Genomic DNA, 18,073 nt, shown 5'->3' with positions numbered 1-18,073 from the left:
TTTACAAAATCATTTTATCCGTTATCGTTATTTCAAAAAAGTCACAAATTAAGATATTTTTTCTTCTAAAAAATTTCATGGAATAGTTTATTTATGGCCAGAAGTTATCAATATTTAATTTAACTGATAGCAGAATATCGTCGTCTAAATTGCAAAACAACGTGCCCGGTGCCACCCAAATCTCAATTAACAATTTTACTTTGGTTAATTTAAACTTTGAAATAGTTTTCTACATAAAATGACTAGGTTTGCCAGAGCTCGAGGTTCAAAGTCTTCCAATCAGAAGTTACCAGAAGAAGCGACTCCATGGTCAAAAATGAAAGAGGGTCCACAATCGGACGACGACGCGAAGGATGAGGAACCCAACGTTAAAAAGCCTAAAGACATTAATAGTAAACATAATTCGTTTTCTAACGTTGAAAAGTTTGAAGGTTTTAGTGTTTTGAAAGAAGATGCAGCTTCATTGCGAGCAGAAAAACTAAAACTAATAAAACAAGGTGTGCCTAGACATCAGCTTAAAGTGCATTTAATGCCTTTGCGTCGTCGAGCTGAGAAAAAGTTGGCAAGATTAAGGCAAAAAACTTGTTTTCATTGTCGTCAACCAGGACATATGCTCAATCAATGTCCACAACTAGCATCAAATACAGCATTAGGAGTGTGTTTCAAGTAATTACCATTAACTTTTTAATACATTATTTATAATAAAAATTAGAGAACGACTAGCCTCGGTGTCATGAATAGTACTTTGTACTTAGACTGTATTATGTTAATTAAATTTTGAGATTACTTGAGTTACGAGTAATATAGTTTTAGCACATATTACATTCAATTGAGAACCAATAATTTTTATAATTAAAACAAATTATAGAATGCAAGATTGCTATCCAAGTTCTATTTAGTAATTATTTGAACCAAATAGCTTTATTTGTTATATGATCGTCGAAGATACTCTAGAAACAAGTCAAAGATACCTTAAATTTCTTTACTAGAATTTTGAACAAAGTATAGTACAATTTATTTATTTGTATAATATTGTACTATATTGCAATATTTGTTTTTTAGACAAAAATCATACCCAAGAAACAAGGCATAGATACTTTAACACATTCACTGTGAGCGACGCCAATTTACATTAAAATTGGTGTTATCCACGGCGAAACGTGTTAAAAAACTCAACTAGAATTTCTATTTAATTATAATACAATTAATTACTTAGAATATAATTTTTTTCATTTTTAGATGCGGTTCTACTGAACATAAATTACAAGAATGCCGGAATGCCGGCAATAGTAGTCAACTTGAATATGCTAAATGCTTTATATGTAATGAAGATGGTCATTTGTCACGTCAGTGCCCAGATAATCCAATGGGCTTATATCCAAATGGAGGTGCTTGCAGGTAATAGAATATAAAACATCTGATATATTCATTTTTTATTGCTACAAAATTTAAAATATTTAAAGCAATATATTGTGTGATAAAGTAAAACAATTAAGAGGACAGTATACCCGTGTTTATTAAGGAGTTGAGTGTAAGCAATTTTTTACTAATTCTTAACTTAAAGGTTAAACATTGAGGTGTAATTATTAGTTCAGTATGAGAACTCATTTTAAGTAGTTCATTTTTATTTCGTACTATCACGCATCCTTGACAGCGATTAAAAAATAGTTTTCATCTAAATATGGCTATGCAGAATGTATTTTACTCGGTCCATAGTGGTTTTAATGTAAAAACCCCTATTATAAATTTGAACGATAATATTTCGTAAAAAATGTTATTCCGATTTTGAAAATAATAACTAATAACATAAAAATGAAAGTTATTTTAAAAAATATAAAAAATGTGATTTAAAATTTTCAGTAAGTTAAATACTAGGTTGATTAAGAAAAGAATATAAAATTGTCTTCAAAATCTTGTCATTGTTTTAGTTATAAGTATTTTTGTTCTAAAATCATCATGGTGCGAGTAAAGCGCATTCTGCGTAAGTATGTTTTAACGCTGGAAAATTGTGTGCATAACGTCCTCTTAATTTTAAACCCATTAAATATTCGATTTATTGTTTAGACTATGTGGAGATGTAACACATTTTGCAAAAGACTGTCCTGAAAAACAAAAGCGGAAAAATGAAGATGATTTACCTGTTGTTGGAATGATGAATAACCGTGAAATTGAAGAATTAGAAGATAATAAACAACACAAAAAAAGAAATCTCACTGGTTTTAATGGAACAAAAATGTTTAAAAAAAGAAAATTAGTTGTTATGAAATGATAATAGTTTTTATGAATATATTGTTTTAAATTTGACTTATAAATGTATAATGTATTTTACTTAAATACACGAATCTGAGTCTCATCAGCTATTCTTGCCGACAACTGGCAATTATATTAGTTGATATATTATTTGTTCAGTTTTTAATTTTTTGTTATTGAAATACAAGGAAAATTGTACATAACATATTTTTCTTTTAATTTTTTTTCGATGGTGATGAAACTGTTCATTTAATTTTTTCTTTTTACTTACTTTTTAATTGTTTATCAATAATTTGTATAGTTTACAATTACCATTCATGTTAAGTAATAGCAGTTATCTAGTCTTTAACAGTTATTAGACGTAAACATTTTAATGACTTTAATGGTTAGACGTAAAAAAAAACTTGGAAAGCAACTGTGGAGGCTTTGGAGGACCCCACATATATTTTTGACGCCATTCATAATTCTCCATCTGATGATTAATGAAGTCTTTTATACAAACAAATGCACAATATTTTTTGTATATACCTATAAAAACACATTTACACATAACCCTTGTAAAATTTTTAGGGTAATTTTAACCTACATTCAACTTTAATTTCACTATCTTGTCAACTTTTTAAATTTTTTTTGGTTAAAATATCTTTAAGCCCCAATACAAAAACATAAAATGGCCACAGTGCCACTATAATTCACCTCGCTGAACAACACACAAAAGGACGCTTAAGGTTTAGGTTTAAATATAATATTAATAAGTTGTAAAGATGTTTTTGTATCATATACATAGTTTTCTCCTTCTGCAAAGTTAATTTCTAAAGAATGTCATACTGTAAAAATCAAATACTCAAAATACTTACTCTTTCATTTTTTATTTCTATACTGTAATCATAAAGCAAGGATAAGAATGAGTGCAGTGACAAAAACAAATAACAAATAGTACACACAAAATTAATTACAACCTTTATTGAAATATGAATAATTACAAAACAATCAAAATGGGTTAATAATATTTGCTAAGATAAATCTCATTTTATTATAACCAAGAGAGAAAGCAATATACCTATATTGCACGTACAACAGCTAGTAAACATCAATTTTCCTCAAAAATTATAATAATTAATACACTTACATTATTATTTATTAAATATAATCCTTACACGTTAATAATATTTAAGTTATAATAATAATATATTTATAACTAATATAAATGTTCGTTCTAATTTTGGTCTTGGCTAAGATATAAAACCACGTATTTTACTTAATAATTGTATAGTTAAAAGTTTAAAACCACAAATGTAGTAAGGTAAACAATGTGTTTAATAATAATATGTTGTACAGGCCAGTTGCACCTAGAGGACATTAAGTGAAATGAAATTCGATCCGAATTCAACAGCCAGATACAAAAAAATATTAGATGGTTAAAAAAGAAAAGTTGAATAATGATCATTTATTAATTACTTGGTAAAACACGTATTATTATTTTTAAATTCTTATTATTATCGTCATCATAGTTTAAAATACACTTGTACGTCTCTTTCTAATTAAAACAAAATATCACTAAAAGACCACATAAAAACTGGTCGAAATGCCATACAATTGTATTTTTATATTTATGAAGCGCACGATATTTTTTTTATGATAAAATATCAGCAGTGAACGATGAGATTTCGCTTTTTAACAATAAGTCTCAAATACTCGATTTTTTTCCCCAAATATATTACAATATTATTATTATTATTATTAAAAATATAAAACATGAAATAGATTAATTATTATTACAGTACATAATATATAGTTGTAATTGTGGTTGTCAAAAAACCGAAAAGAAAAATCAAACAAACAAACAAAATATATGTATATATATTTATCATTATTATCGACACGAATTTTGTCTTTTTCCAAGTTTCCATCACCATATTTTATTAATTAACCGACTTCATTTTATAAACAAATTTAGTACGTAGGTACACTACTACAACATATACAATAATTATAATTAACACGTTGGTTTTTATTAGGTATTTAAACTCTACGCACGTCCCGTGACTGTTTTACATAATGAAAATACAAACAATTATTATTACTCATACATAATATTTTTTGCATAAATCATAGAATAATAATAATACATTATAATCGTAAGACTTAGAAAATACAAAAAAACACAGATTAAGGCATTATTACTCTTTAATTCGTGTTTTTTTAACCACTAGGTATGACTAGAGATATTATTTATATTAAAATATTATGTTAAATACAACTAGCGGCACACAAAAAAATAATATATATATATATAAATTAAAAACAAAAGATAAAACAAAAACAAAGCAATATTAGTATTAACATCGTTTGAATACATTTCTTGTTTTCTTTCTTTAAAAAAGGCTGGGGAGAAGTATAATCTACAACGGCGTTGGCAAATACAAATTTCCAAAATAAAAATACTTCGATTTTTTTTTCTTGGTCAATTTCTTTATCAATAGTTATAACATATTTTACACAGATCAAGTAGCTAAAATATATACTATAATAACATTTCTAATATTTATTAAATAATTTATCGATTCGGGAAATTCTGGACGACTACGGACAATTATTAACATATTATATTATTAAGGCACACATTCGAATTTAAGAGCTCAAAAAAGTGTTAAAAAAAACGGAAGACGGGTAATGATTAGAGGAGAATGAAATCAAAATGCATTATAGCGTCACATACCTAGAAACAAAATATTATTGGTTTTAGCACCTAATTCCAACATATCTTTTTTCTCGAAAAACCCTGGGCCACACACCGTGTATTTACTTAACACTTCTTTATTTCACCAGAAACTAATTTTTCTTACAAGGCACACTATTCAATAGTTGTTTACGATATCACAATTTTTTTTTTTTTTTTTTGGTGTTTTTTATGTATTTCTCTACATGGTTATTTAATCAATTTGAGCCACTCGTCACGAGTTTTTTTAGAAGCCAACGCCGAAGAGAAACCGTCTACCCAACTAATGAAATAAGCAAGTGGAGGATAAAAATTCTAATTTTTTAATTTATATCGGTACATATAATAACGTCAACCCTGTTCATTATTATTATTATTTATTATAAACACAATATAATATTATTAAAAAATGTATTTTGGTAAACCGCAGAAAAAATATTTGATTAACAGACTCTTCGAAATACCACTAAAATCAGAGAATCATGGTGCACAAAGATGATTACTAAAGTTTTTTTTTTTTTTTTGAGCAAAATTAAGATGAAAACTTAAAAATATGAATACATTTTATTATTGATGAAATAACGTCCAGATAGTAGTGAATTTTACCTACGTTAAAATATATATGTATTTTAAACGATATGAGATTTCAATAAAATGGTATTAGTTTCATTGCGCACACAAAAATTGTTTTTCCTTTAATTTTATAAAACCCAACAACAATATAAAAACAATTAATTTTTTTATCTCAGTCTAACCGACGATGAAATCACATTATAAACAAAGCATACTTAATGGTTACCAACAGATGTTTTTTTTCTAACATACGCTGCATATTGAATAAAATCATCATTTAATAATTAGTCAGATATGTAAAACCTAAAGGAGTGAAATATGTTTGGTCGTTAACATAGGTATAGTAGGTGGTCGCCTAGTATTTAAAATGTTAGTTTTAAATTCTCCTTTCGTCAAACTCCACTGATTGTCTCTGTTGGTAACGCGTCAAACAAACTGGACTAGTTTAGGTATGTTTTTAACAGTTTTATATGATTAAATATATTTTTTTTTCATTTTTTTTTTTTCAATACATAGTATAGTAGATTTTATAATTATTAAATACTCTTAATATTGTTTAAAGTCTTTTCTTTGCTCGTAATGACTCTTGGTTCATGAGAACGTTATTAGTATCTTCGGAATAACATAATATATTATTTAATTATAATTAATCATACATTCACAGACTCGATTCGTAGATTAAAACGCATGTCACAGTTTCGACTTAAATATTATAATATACATAGTAGTAGTAATAGTAGTACAGCAATAAGACAATTAACTATTTTTAATAGGAAATAGAATATTATTATATTATTTTTATTTGTATGGGTATATATAAAAAACAAATTACAGCAAAGCACACGTCGTGTATGTATAGTAACATATGGTGGTACTGGTAAATAATAAATCACTTGGTTTAAACATGGAAAATTTTAAGAAATAAAAAAACGAATTAGAGGGTAGTCATTTAAGTGTTGGTAACGCATCTTATACACATTTTGTCAACAATTAAAGTATTCTAATAAATGTCACGAGTAAGTACACACTATAGTGATCGAATATATATTTGTAAGCAGAACATTGTCATAAATATATTATACTGGGTAACCAGCGAAATGGGGCAGTGGTCAATTCTCATAATAAAAATAATTGAAATACAAATAACAGATTGTTATTATTGTTCAACAAAACAAGTACAATTACCTTTTTTTTGTCGTACACATGAACACACCTGGCTAGCATTAAAATTTTCATTTGTGCAAAACAAAAAAAAAATGACCTACCCCAAGATTAAAAAATATACGACATAATAAACATTAACAGATTTTAAAAATTATTTTATTTATTGTTGATATTAATCACAAAAGTTACAAGTACAACTAGTTGAATTTTATAAGAAAATATTAGCAAAGTACCCTTCTCCCCCCGGGTTATCTAAAAACAAAGAGAAAAAAATTCAAGCTCAAAATTACGCAACAAAGTCCTAATCTCTAGCTCATATAATTATTTATAACAAAAATTATATTGATTATCATTTATATGTTAGTATATTACTTCAGAAACACTAATTATTACACAATCTAGGAAGGGTGGCCACAGCATTTGGTTAACAAGCGTATTCATAACCCCAGTTGCCTTATGCATTTATTTATTTTCATATGCAAAAAATTAATTAATTTTCTTAATTTAATAAAGAACCTAGTGACACACAATCAATGCGCATTGGTCGTTCGAACACGAACACCACACCCCTAGCAAAATCTTCATAGAAATCAGTCTCATGGTAATACCATCCCCCACCCCCCTGTCAATAGGCTCCTAGACTACAAGGCTTTTAACAAAATTAATAAAAATAAATAATAACTAAAAAAAAAAAAACTATAACTTTTCACTTAAAAATAATTTTTTTCACAAATATTACACTCGTTTTTAAATTCTCATACATTTTTTTTTCTTTTATATTTACTAATTGAACATCGTGGCACTTAAATCACAAATGTGTGTTTCGATATGAATTTGACATACCAAATAGGTAAAATGATGGATCTTACATGTATTATTAAAGATACAGAAAATAATAAAATAACAGTTTAAACATTAATGAAATGACAAAAAATTATAAATCCCATATTTCATATATAATTTAAGAGATAGTTGTATATTTTTGATTAAGAAAAATATTTTTCCCCATTACATTTATTAGTGTGGTGGTTTTAAGAGTACAACGAATTTAACACACACATACACACTTACGCATAACGGGTGATTATAGTTTTATTCGAGATAAATATAACCAAAGGGATTAATGAGAATTTAGCCTTTTTTTTTTTTACAAGTCTGCTGAGGTTATCACCCAAACAAGGAACTTCACAAAATAAACTAAAGAATAGTTAATAATAATATACATATATCATATATGTATGTGTTGTATTAATAAAGAGTAATAAAAACAAATGGACAAAACATAATCGAGTGATTTATTATTATTTTTTTAAAAAGACAATAATGTTTAGGAATGCACTCGTGAATGGCTAAGTGTTATGCGAATGATGCGGGTCAGACTAATTCAGTAGGAAATACAAAACCCGAAGATTCACGGACAATTTACTAAACGAATGTTTTGAGTTGAGAAACGAATATACAGTGATGAAGGTTGGGGCAGGGGGTAAAAACCAAATATTTTTAAACCAGTTGAACAGTTTCTTGTGAAATTGAGTATTAGTATGGTAAGGCTAACGAAAGACAATGTCAGAGCATTCGAGATGTTGTTACATGATGATGACCTTTGGTAATACACACAAGGAGGAAATTGTTCAAATAATGTGGTTATTGCCTTGTTGTTTTGTTGGAGGCAAAAATGTTAAGAGAATAGTAGCTATTAATTAACTTTATTTTATGAATGGATTTTGTTTTTATATAAAAAATAAGTGAGCAGTGGTTGTGTTACATTACAATATTCGTTTTAACATAATTATTATTGTTATCATAGTATTTGATTATTTTACTTTATACTTCTTGTGGTAATTACGTGATCACAGTGCGTTACAACGAAAACGCGAATATTATCACTAGAATTATATATAAATATATATATATATGTAAGTAAACCCCCCACAACCCCAAATCTTAATTAAGCCTAAGCCTTATCTTAGAAAATAATTCCATTATGTAAAATAACTTTATAAGAATTATTATTAAATATAATTAGTAATTACAATTATTATAATCTATAAAATAGAAGGACGATTTTATGTAGTTAACATTTGTGACAAATTATCTTAAAATATTGTTATGTAGCTTAAAAAACTATTGACTAAAAATTAACCACACATTAATATTTTTTTTTACATTTTTTTAATTTTCAATTTTAGCAAAAAAAAATATATATATAAATATTTATATAATATAATATTATTAAAATAAACATGATTAGTTAATATTACTTTTTGGTTTTACTTGGCAAAAGACAATTTTTCTACAGATGTTTTTCGTGTGTTTAAAAATTATCTAAGACTTAACAATAGTGCGAAGTGCATCACACCACCTCAAATAATAATAATAATAACTAATAATAATAAACAAGTTAAGATACTCATATTTTACCATAAAATTAAATTTATACCTATGGAAGACATATCTACTTGCCTTCTGAACACAATCAATCTTAAATGTATAAACAATTGGGATAGTATCACTGTCCACTTATTTATTTATTTTTTTAGTGTATTTAATGAATAAAGTATTATATATTATTGAAGTGCCGTAAAATAAAAATAAAGAAGTGTAAGAGAAAAGAACACTTTAATTGGAGATCAAACAAAAAATTGTAGATACAACTTTTATTTATTTTTATTAGGTATTAGATATTAAAATTAAGTAAATTTAATTTAATTGTAGTTTAATGGCACATTTGAAAAAATATGGAAGTACAGAACAAAAAAAAAACTGGTGATGAAATTTTTCAGTCGGAAATTATTAATTTGTAGTGAATAATAATATAAATAATAATAATAATAATAATAAAAAATTCATATTTATAGATCACAGTACAAGGATAAGCATTATTTTTGTTAACAATTTTATGTATCACATGAAGCGTATTGGTTTTAAATCATCTTAAAATTATCAACATATGTGTTTAAAAATGGTACTTTTGGGATTTTGTTTCTCCAAAACGACGTTATTTACCCCCACAATACTCTATAATACTTAAACAAAATTTAATAATAAACCAACAGATATTGAGATCTACGGCTAAACTAAATTTAACTGGCGATTTCATTTATTAGATTATTTTGGAAAAAATTTTGTTAAGAACTAATTGACATTTATTTTTGTTCTGCAACATAACATAATATATTTAAAAAAAAAAAAATTATTGTTTAAAATATTGCTAATGTGAACATTTTTAACATATTTCATATTGCAACAAAATTGATTGTATGTAGAGATCATGTTATTGTGCATGAAAAAAAAACATTATTTATTGGAATATTGTATGTATAACATAAATATATATTTTTTTTTACAATTTTTTTTCCCAATAAATTATATGTTAAGTCTTTAAAATTTGGATTTAGAATTAACCGATTTTAACACAAAGCTAAAATAAAAACAAAAAATTACAAATGATCACTGAAAATGTTTTTTTCGACATTCCGTATGCGTATGTGTGTGTACGTGTGTATATGAATTCTCTTTAAAGTAATCAGTCTTAATTTTATGTTTAAGCAGTCAAAAAAAAAATCTATTACTCCGTGTTTGATTTTTAAATTAATTAGAAGATTTTAAAATTATTAAACTATTTTTTTTTTTTAACTAACTTCAATTCTTTAAAATTGTGTTTTTAATTAAAGATATGCCCGAAAATTGATTAAATGCTACAAGGTAAAATTGTAAATTTCCTAACATTAAATAATCTAAGAAATTAAAAACTAACAAAAAAAAAAAACAAAATTAGGCAACAATTGTATGGTTGGTCTTGCTTAAGTCTTTAACACGAAATACTGTTTTTGTACTAATAACAATCTATTCAAATACATGAGGGCCCATATACAAACACATGCGCATATACAAATTTTTAGATTTTTTTTTTATAGGGAAGATAATATTTTTGTACTTAACTATCTAATTTAAAACACAACAATAATAACAACATGGACAATAATCTTCGTGCTTTTTTTTTTCCTTTTCGTCTTTTACTTTAAATATATATATAATATTTTAGACCTCTAAGATTAACACTATTTCTAAAACAAATTATAATTATAAATTTGAATTAAATTTTTTTTTTATAAAAAAAAAAAAAAACCAAAAAAAATAAAACATAGGAAGAAATTTATATATAATTGTAGCTGGTGAACATGATAAAATTAATCACTAAAAATCTCATTCATAAATTAAAAACACCCCGTAACCGTCTTAATTCTAAGTCACAAAACTACTAAATATTAAAATTAATTTATAACGTATTTACTTTGGTAGTATACAATTAAAAATAAAAGAAGAACTCACATTATAAATTAATAAAATAAAAACATTTAAGTCTTAAAAAAAGTTATAGGTGCGCTGCCAAGACGATTACCCAGAGTCGAATGGCAAGCAGAATAAAATTATATATAATATCTAAAATATAACTTGGCTCGATTTGTTTAAGCTTAATAAATAAGTCGATTAAGTGTTCATGGTGTTCTAAGACCTTATTATAAAATGTCATTAAAGTTTGGACTCAGTGTTATAATATACATGTATATATGCGTATACGTGTACAGTTACATAAATGTTATGTCAGATTTGTTTTACATAGTTTCACTACCTAAAAGGTCACCACCAGACAGAAACGAATTCAGAGAAGATGGGGTGGTGCGGTGTGGATCTATTTGATCAGCTCCAGCTCCCCATAGAGATGAGGAATTACCAGTTGGTCCAGAATTATTGCCTCCCCATAACTGACTATTAGTCCAAGTATCAGAACCCTGTTGTCCTTGAGAATTGCTACCATTATTATTGCGGCTATTATTCCAGTTTGACTGTTGCTGCTGTTGTTGTTGCTGCTGCTGTTGTTGTTGTTGCTGCTGTTGCTGTTGTACAGAATTATTGCCACCTGCATTACCAGCACCGCCACCACTTAGATGTGTCAGTACCAATTGTACTTCTGCATCTGTAGGAGATTCTGCGAATATTGTCGTATTGCCAAGCACACAATTGTTCAACGCTCCTTGAGCCTAATAAAAAAAGCAGCCCCCCAAAACGTATTGTATTTGTATTTCTAATAAATCTAAACGTAATATACATGTAAGGCAATATTTTATTAATTATTCCCGATTATCCATTATTTGGTAACTTAGATTGAATATTTTATTGTACATAATGAACACCAATACAATTTTGAACACAGCCATATAGAACTTAACTGTTCTTGAAATATTTATTCTATTAATATATCTTTTTCACACATTAACATCAAAACTAATAGCTGAAGTATAAATGTTCTTGAAATATTTATTCTATTAATATATCTTTTTCACACATTAACATCAAAACTAATAGCTGAAGTATAAAAAATGTAATAAATTTATATTTAAATGTAAGAACATAGTTAAAGAGGAACTACAAAAGAAAATTTTAAACTGGTCATACCGACCAATAACCCCACTGTTAAAGTATAAATATTTATGATTGAAATGCGTAAATGCATACTAAAATAATTTGTTGACACTAAAATGGGTTTTCTAAAAACATACATTCCAGAAAGGATAATAATAGATTCTTGTTAAAAAGAATATTGATATTCATTAAGTCAAAAGGAAGAAATGATCATCAATGAAGCTTAAGTAAAAGATGCAGGTATAAAATATTTATACCAAAAGTGCACTACTATCACATTTTTAAAGCTAATAACCCTGATGGCCAAACTAAATTAATAATATAAGTTTTGTGGTATTCTTTCATTGCATAATAAAAATAACGCTTACCTTGCTAGCTTCTTCTCTAGATGAATACTTGGCCAATGCTATACCGTGGCTTAAATACATATGAAAATTTAACAAAGGTCCATGTTGAATACATAAAGTTTTCAATGTTGATCCGTCAATCTGTAGAAAATATTAAAAATTATATCAAAATGGTAAGTAGATTATTTCTAATTAAAAATATATAGAACTATTTTTACCTGTGGTGTTAAATTTTTAAGTAGAAGCCAAGTGCTTGCTACATTGTTAGACGACGACTGCCAAGATGATGTATTGTTTGAAGGCCATCTGGGCCAACCACTGTTGGGAGGATTTCCAGTTTTGTTTGCGCCACCGGTTAAGCCTGGTGGTGGACCACGAGACTTACCACTAGATCCTAGAACACTTCCCCAGAGATCATTTCCAGAGTTACCATCAGTCCAATTGTTTTTTGAACCGCTCACTTTTCCCAAAGGACTAAAAAATTAATTGCAAAATAAGAATCTAACTACAAAATATTAAACTAAAGATAATTTTTAATGTTACCTGGCAAATGAAGACTGTGTGGAAGGAGGAGGATTGAAACTCCAGGTTGAAGATGAAAGTGAAAGTGGAGTCAATGGAATATCAACAGCAGACTGAGAATTAGTCGGTGATGTTTTATCACCGCTATTGAACAAATCTGAATTGTTTGGGTCTTTGATTGTAGCTGCTAAAGATAGTGGACTGCGTACTACAGATCCAGGAGTAATATTTGGGTCATCTTCAATATTTTTCATCTGATTTCCCTAAAAATACATTCAACGCACATTATCATTATAAGAAAATGAGTTTGAAAATATTGGTAAAGAAAGTCACCTTCCATGGTTTTCCCGGCTCGAATTCTGGCACAAGATCAGTGAAAGCAGACGAAGCAGAATTGGATTGAGGATTTGATCCATTATTAGGCCATCCTTCTTTATTGTCCTCAGAATTGTCCGGCCATCCACTATCTGAACGAGCTCCAACATTAGTCCAGGTTCTAGGTTAAATTATAAACAAAATTATCTTATAAAAAAAAACTGATATATTGAACATGTAAAATGATTTTGCTAAATATATATAACGATGGATGGCTAATATACAAATGTTAAAATATTATGTATCCCCCTCCTACATTCACCCCACTTTTATATACAATTTTTATAATTAATGAATTCTTACCCATCTCCTTGGTTAAGCAACGAATTAAATGTAGGTGAATTGTTTCCAGGAGTTGATTTAGAATTAGCACCGGGAGCACGGCTGAATTCACTGCCCATTCCTAAATCATCTTTGTCTAAATTTGGCAACTTCCATTGATTCAAACGCGACTGCTGACTAGTTTGGAAGCCTTGCCCACTCTGTAGAAATGAAGTATTATAGTAATCTGACAGAAGTTAATAATTTTAAATGCTTACAATTTGAGAATCTTTATTAAGTGAAAGATCTGAAAATCCAGAAAGTGGCAATGTCAATGGATCATTTTTGAAGAAATCACCACCTTGTCCACTCATTAAACCAGACAATCCAGTAAAATTAGACTGGTTTTGATGTGCTTGTGCTTTCATGTGCATAGCTTGGTTGTTGGCAATTTGATTCTAAAAAAAAATGTAAGAATAGTTAAAAAAGTAAAACTAGTAAATAATTGATTCATCTCTATTTATAATTAAGTGATACATTTTTAGCTTTGTAATTAAGTGTTTTTAATAGTGATTTTATATTTGTAAAAATGTACTTCAAATTAAATTTTATAAAAGTGTTATTAAAAAATTAAAACCCACTTCCCTCAATACCTACTAAAAAGACAACACCCTTATTTTTATTAGAGATTTGAAATTTGATCACTCACCCTCATGTGATTAAAATATTACTTAATTATAACAAGGTGTTATACACCTACCTGTAAATTGGCAATTTGCTGACGAGCTTTTGTCATAGCAATCGCTGCTGATATCATTGCAGGACCTGACTTTTGATTATTACCAATAGCTGCTTGTATCTGAGCATTCTGTTGTAAAATTTTGATCTGCTGTAGTAGTTGATTTAGCATAATTAAAGTTTGTGGCGCCAAAGGTTGATTCAATATCTGATGATTTAAGTAACCAGCTTGAACAGCCATCTGAATTTGTTGCACTAACATACGCAACTGTTGTGCGGTTGGTTGAGTAGGCATTTGGCGTGAACCACCCTAAAAATAAAAATAAATTTAAATGAATACTATTAAAAGTAGTATAATAATAACAAAATAACATACTTGAGAGTATTGCTGTTGCATGGAATTTTGTTGTGCCGGTGGTTGTTGAGTTAATAATTTTTGTAGCATAGCTTGCTGTTGATTAGAATTATTTCCAATCTAATTTAAAAAAAATCAATAATTTTACTAGTAAATAGATAACCCTGTTAACAACTCAATTGCTTACAGATGGCACAGCAAAAGGCAGTTGTTGGGAATTGTATCGTTGTTGATTGATATTGGAACGATCAAATGGATTTTGATCATCAGGATGTTGACCACGGCCGCCGCCACCTCCATGAGAATTCCATGAATCTAAATTACCACTTCCAGGTGCTCTCGTAGTTATTAAAAATTCCAATGCTTCTTCCATACCAATGTTATAAGAGCGAGAAACCGCTTCGACTTCTTCTTTCTGTAACATATGTATATATAATTTATGTATGTTAATTACAAATTCATAAATTAATCAATAAGGGTGCTACACACCTTAATTCCCAATTCAGAAAGGATTCTGAACTTCTGTTCTTTATTTTGATTCTTTTGACCCTGATAAAATTAATAACCATTAACACCACTGTGTAAAATTTAATATCAAATGACACTTACAACATTCTTTTGTCCCCATGAAGATGGGTCCATTTCATTAGTGGCACAGTCTCCCCACGAATTTTTGGACTTTGGACCAGGTCCCCATTCAGGGTTAGGCCAAGGACCTCCTGAACTACCACCTAAACCCATTTTATCTTCACCCCAAGGACCTCCAACATTTATATCATGAGGTCCTCCTCCTCCACCAACATCACCCCATGATCCGTTTCTATTAAAAAAAAATAAGATTAATATAGACACACATTACATACACAAAACATGCTAACTAATTATTACCTTGGGTTTCCAGGCCATAGCTGTTGATCGACCATTTTATTAGGAGGCATACCAGCTCTGTTAAGTGGCACACCTGGAGGGCATTGGCTGCCCATATTTCCTGATCCACCGTTATTTCGGCCAGCTGCCGCAACTGCAACCGCAGCAGCCATATCTGCTTTACCCCAATGCTTATTCATGTTATGCTGAGTGTTCAATAAGCCGCCTAAGTAATGAAACAAACATAATTTATTTTCAACACAGTTTCATTATACTCTTTTGTATTGGCATATTATAATATGCAAGCTTAATTATTTAGAAACGTAAATCATATAACATAAAGATAATATAAATAACACCAGAGATCTCAAATTTTAACTCATAAGACGATCTTTAAAATTATTTTGTATTTTATTAAATATTAATTAAATTAAATTTATTCATAATTTGTTCTTATACTTTTTATAGTACATATCTGAAATACCTGTCAATCATGAATAAAAAATAAATCTTCAAACCTAATTATTACTAAATCATTTAACCTTTTAACAAAAGGGACACTGTCTTAGTTTTTTACACTGTATTTTAAAAGTTAACGATAAGATGGTGCAATAGTAATATTTTTAATATGCAATAGTAACACTTTGTAATTTTAGTTATAGAACTTCCAGATAACAAACACAATTAAATGAACAAAAATAAAATTGAAACAAGATTATTTAATTTAAATAATGCAGGATAGGATTATTAATAATATTCCAATGTTTTATCATCTATAAACTTTACTTTTTGGTATTTTTAACAACCAAATGTTGTGAATGTTATAAATTATAGTAAGTATTATGAATGTCTCGATAACAAACAAGATGAAACTTATTACTTAAATATTATTAATTCTGGTTTAATATTCACTTTAAGTGTGATATAAGGGTTTCGTAAAATATTGTGATAAAAATAATAATATACTACTATTGTACACTCTTAAAGTTACCAACAAATCTCTATTAGGCATAGTTGGTCTTACCGCCAGGCACATTGGGCCTAGATTGTGCATTTCCCCACAATGATGTGCCATCATCATAATTTAATAAATTTCGCCTGTGGTCTGTGGGTGATGGTTCTTCCCATCCACTGCCTTTGTTGTTGTTATTCATGGGATTTAAATCTTTAGGTGGTGGTGGCCCTGACCATTGATTTATTACTGAAAACAGCATAAAGAACTTTGTGCTTCAATTCAAAAATTAACTTTATTATTTACATCCACATTTGCTTTTTTTATTATTAAATTGCCAATAATGAATGTTGATTTCCAAGCATTAAAATCAGAAATGAAGCTTGAATTTGTATTATTAAATAATGAAATATGAGTAAAACGATTTAAAAGCTTGGTAATAAGTTTTATACAAATCATAGATAAGATTATTAAAATTTCATATTATTAAAAATACAATTTTTTTTTACCATTTAAGATAAAAACAACATTTTTAATACTAAAACGTACACAAATTAATGTATTTAATATTAATCCTGATGTAAAATGATATTATTAATTTTATTAAGTTCAACATAAAATATTTATATTTGAATACTTTTTTTTAAACTCATTGCCTCCTCCTTTTTTACTCTTGAACAACAAAAATTCTGATCAATTCTTGTTTAAAAAAAACATATCGAAATTAGAATCTCTTTAATAGGTATATAATTGTAATTTTTACAAATATATTGATCGGTAAAATAATTTAATAATAAAGTTAGATAAATTTAAAACAATTTTAAACTAAATAAAATATAATAGAAGTTCAAATAAGAGTTAAAAAAAAAAATATCTTATAAACAAATAGCAGAATAAAGAAATACTATTAATAGTGTTTAAAAGAGATAATTAAAAATAAAATATCTCTAAAAGAAATACTACCAAGTAGGCTTTAAGTATTAAAAACGAATGTGGTATACTTTATGATTGAGATGGGAATATTTTTACATACAACCTAGTAAACTGAATCAACAAACAAGTAAATATAAAATTGTACTACAATTATTGAAAAATTTTACTGTAAAAAAGATTTAAATCAATTAAATAATAAATTAATTTAGTTTACATAACGCATCGTTATAAGATACTCCAAAAATTACTGAATATCTACACCAATATATAAAACATTATATTATAGTATTTATAATTTTAAAATTATAATTATATTATGAATTTATATTTGAATAAGGAGTGATACTTATAACAGTTATTTAATTAAACATACAATAATGTTATTGCTGATAATTATTCAATTAATATGTCATTTAATAATTGATTAATTATTCAATTGTAAAACTACTTATTTCTAGATCAGAAATTTGATAACCACTACTTTGTCCATCGAGGGGGTAATAGTTTTTAGATAAAAGTATTACTATCATTCAAATTTCACACAAAAAAATAATATTAATAATTATAATCTTACTTTTTGTTCATAAGATTAC

At 27.4% G+C, this 18,073-nt stretch overlaps 2 protein-coding genes across 6 annotated transcripts in view; one reads left to right on the top strand and one right to left on the bottom strand.

The window, feature by feature from the left end:
- Positions 1-139: 139 nt before the first annotated feature.
- On the top strand, positions 140-2,457 carry LOC126832804 (zinc finger CCHC domain-containing protein 9-like). The gene is made up of 3 exons (XM_050563763.1): positions 140-666; positions 1,240-1,398; positions 2,065-2,457. Exons 1-3 carry the CDS (start codon positions 239-241, stop codon positions 2,267-2,269), a joined length of 792 nt encoding a protein of 263 aa, XP_050419720.1. The 5' UTR covers positions 140-238; the 3' UTR covers positions 2,270-2,457.
- A 730-nt stretch (positions 2,458-3,187) lies between these two features.
- Positions 3,188-18,073, bottom strand: part of LOC126832884 (protein Gawky) — a 29,386-nt gene continuing 14,500 nt past the window's right edge. For 3 of the 5 annotated variants that reach the window (XM_050563911.1, XM_050563912.1, XM_050563913.1), the window contains exons 10-23: positions 16,620-16,796; positions 15,617-15,821; positions 15,338-15,548; positions 15,218-15,277; positions 14,916-15,143; positions 14,750-14,848; positions 14,396-14,683; positions 13,914-14,093; positions 13,678-13,856; positions 13,333-13,495; positions 13,021-13,262; positions 12,696-12,951; positions 12,499-12,618; positions 3,188-11,748 (exon numbers count right to left, since the gene is read on the bottom strand). In XM_050563911.1, coding sequence (XP_050419868.1) covers positions 11,323-11,748; positions 12,499-12,618; positions 12,696-12,951; positions 13,021-13,262; positions 13,333-13,495; positions 13,678-13,856; positions 13,914-14,093; positions 14,396-14,683; positions 14,750-14,848; positions 14,916-15,143; positions 15,218-15,277; positions 15,338-15,548; positions 15,617-15,821; positions 16,620-16,796 — 2,834 coding nt within the window. In that variant the 3' untranslated portion in view covers positions 3,188-11,322. The remainder of the gene's footprint in view (positions 11,749-12,498; positions 12,619-12,695; positions 12,952-13,020; positions 13,263-13,332; positions 13,496-13,677; positions 13,857-13,913; positions 14,094-14,395; positions 14,684-14,749; positions 14,849-14,915; positions 15,144-15,217; positions 15,278-15,337; positions 15,549-15,616; positions 15,822-16,619; positions 16,797-18,073) is intronic. The other 2 variants (XM_050563914.1, XM_050563915.1) reach the window with 2 other exon arrangements.

The sequence above is a fragment of the Adelges cooleyi genome, unplaced genomic scaffold (genome assembly GCF_023614345.1).
Source record: "Adelges cooleyi isolate 19-005CV unplaced genomic scaffold, UGA_ACOO_1.1 ACOO_flye_CR_arks_rails_tigmint_CR_PRNA_167, whole genome shotgun sequence".
In the NCBI taxonomy this organism is placed as follows: domain Eukaryota; kingdom Metazoa; phylum Arthropoda; class Insecta; order Hemiptera; family Adelgidae; genus Adelges; species Adelges cooleyi.
This window is presented reverse-complemented; position numbering and strand designations above follow the sequence as displayed.

Excerpts from the sequence above, each read along its gene's own strand:
- LOC126832804 (XM_050563763.1), top strand. The coding sequence starts at position 239 with ATGACTAGGTTTGCCAGAGCTCGAGGTTCAAAGTCTTCCAATCAGAAG. Across the intron at positions 667-1,239 it reads GCATTAGGAGTGTGTTTCAA|ATGCGGTTCTACTGAACATA; the intron begins GTAATTACCATT and ends TTTCATTTTTAG. Across the intron at positions 1,399-2,064 it reads CCAAATGGAGGTGCTTGCAG|ACTATGTGGAGATGTAACAC; the intron begins GTAATAGAATAT and ends TTTATTGTTTAG.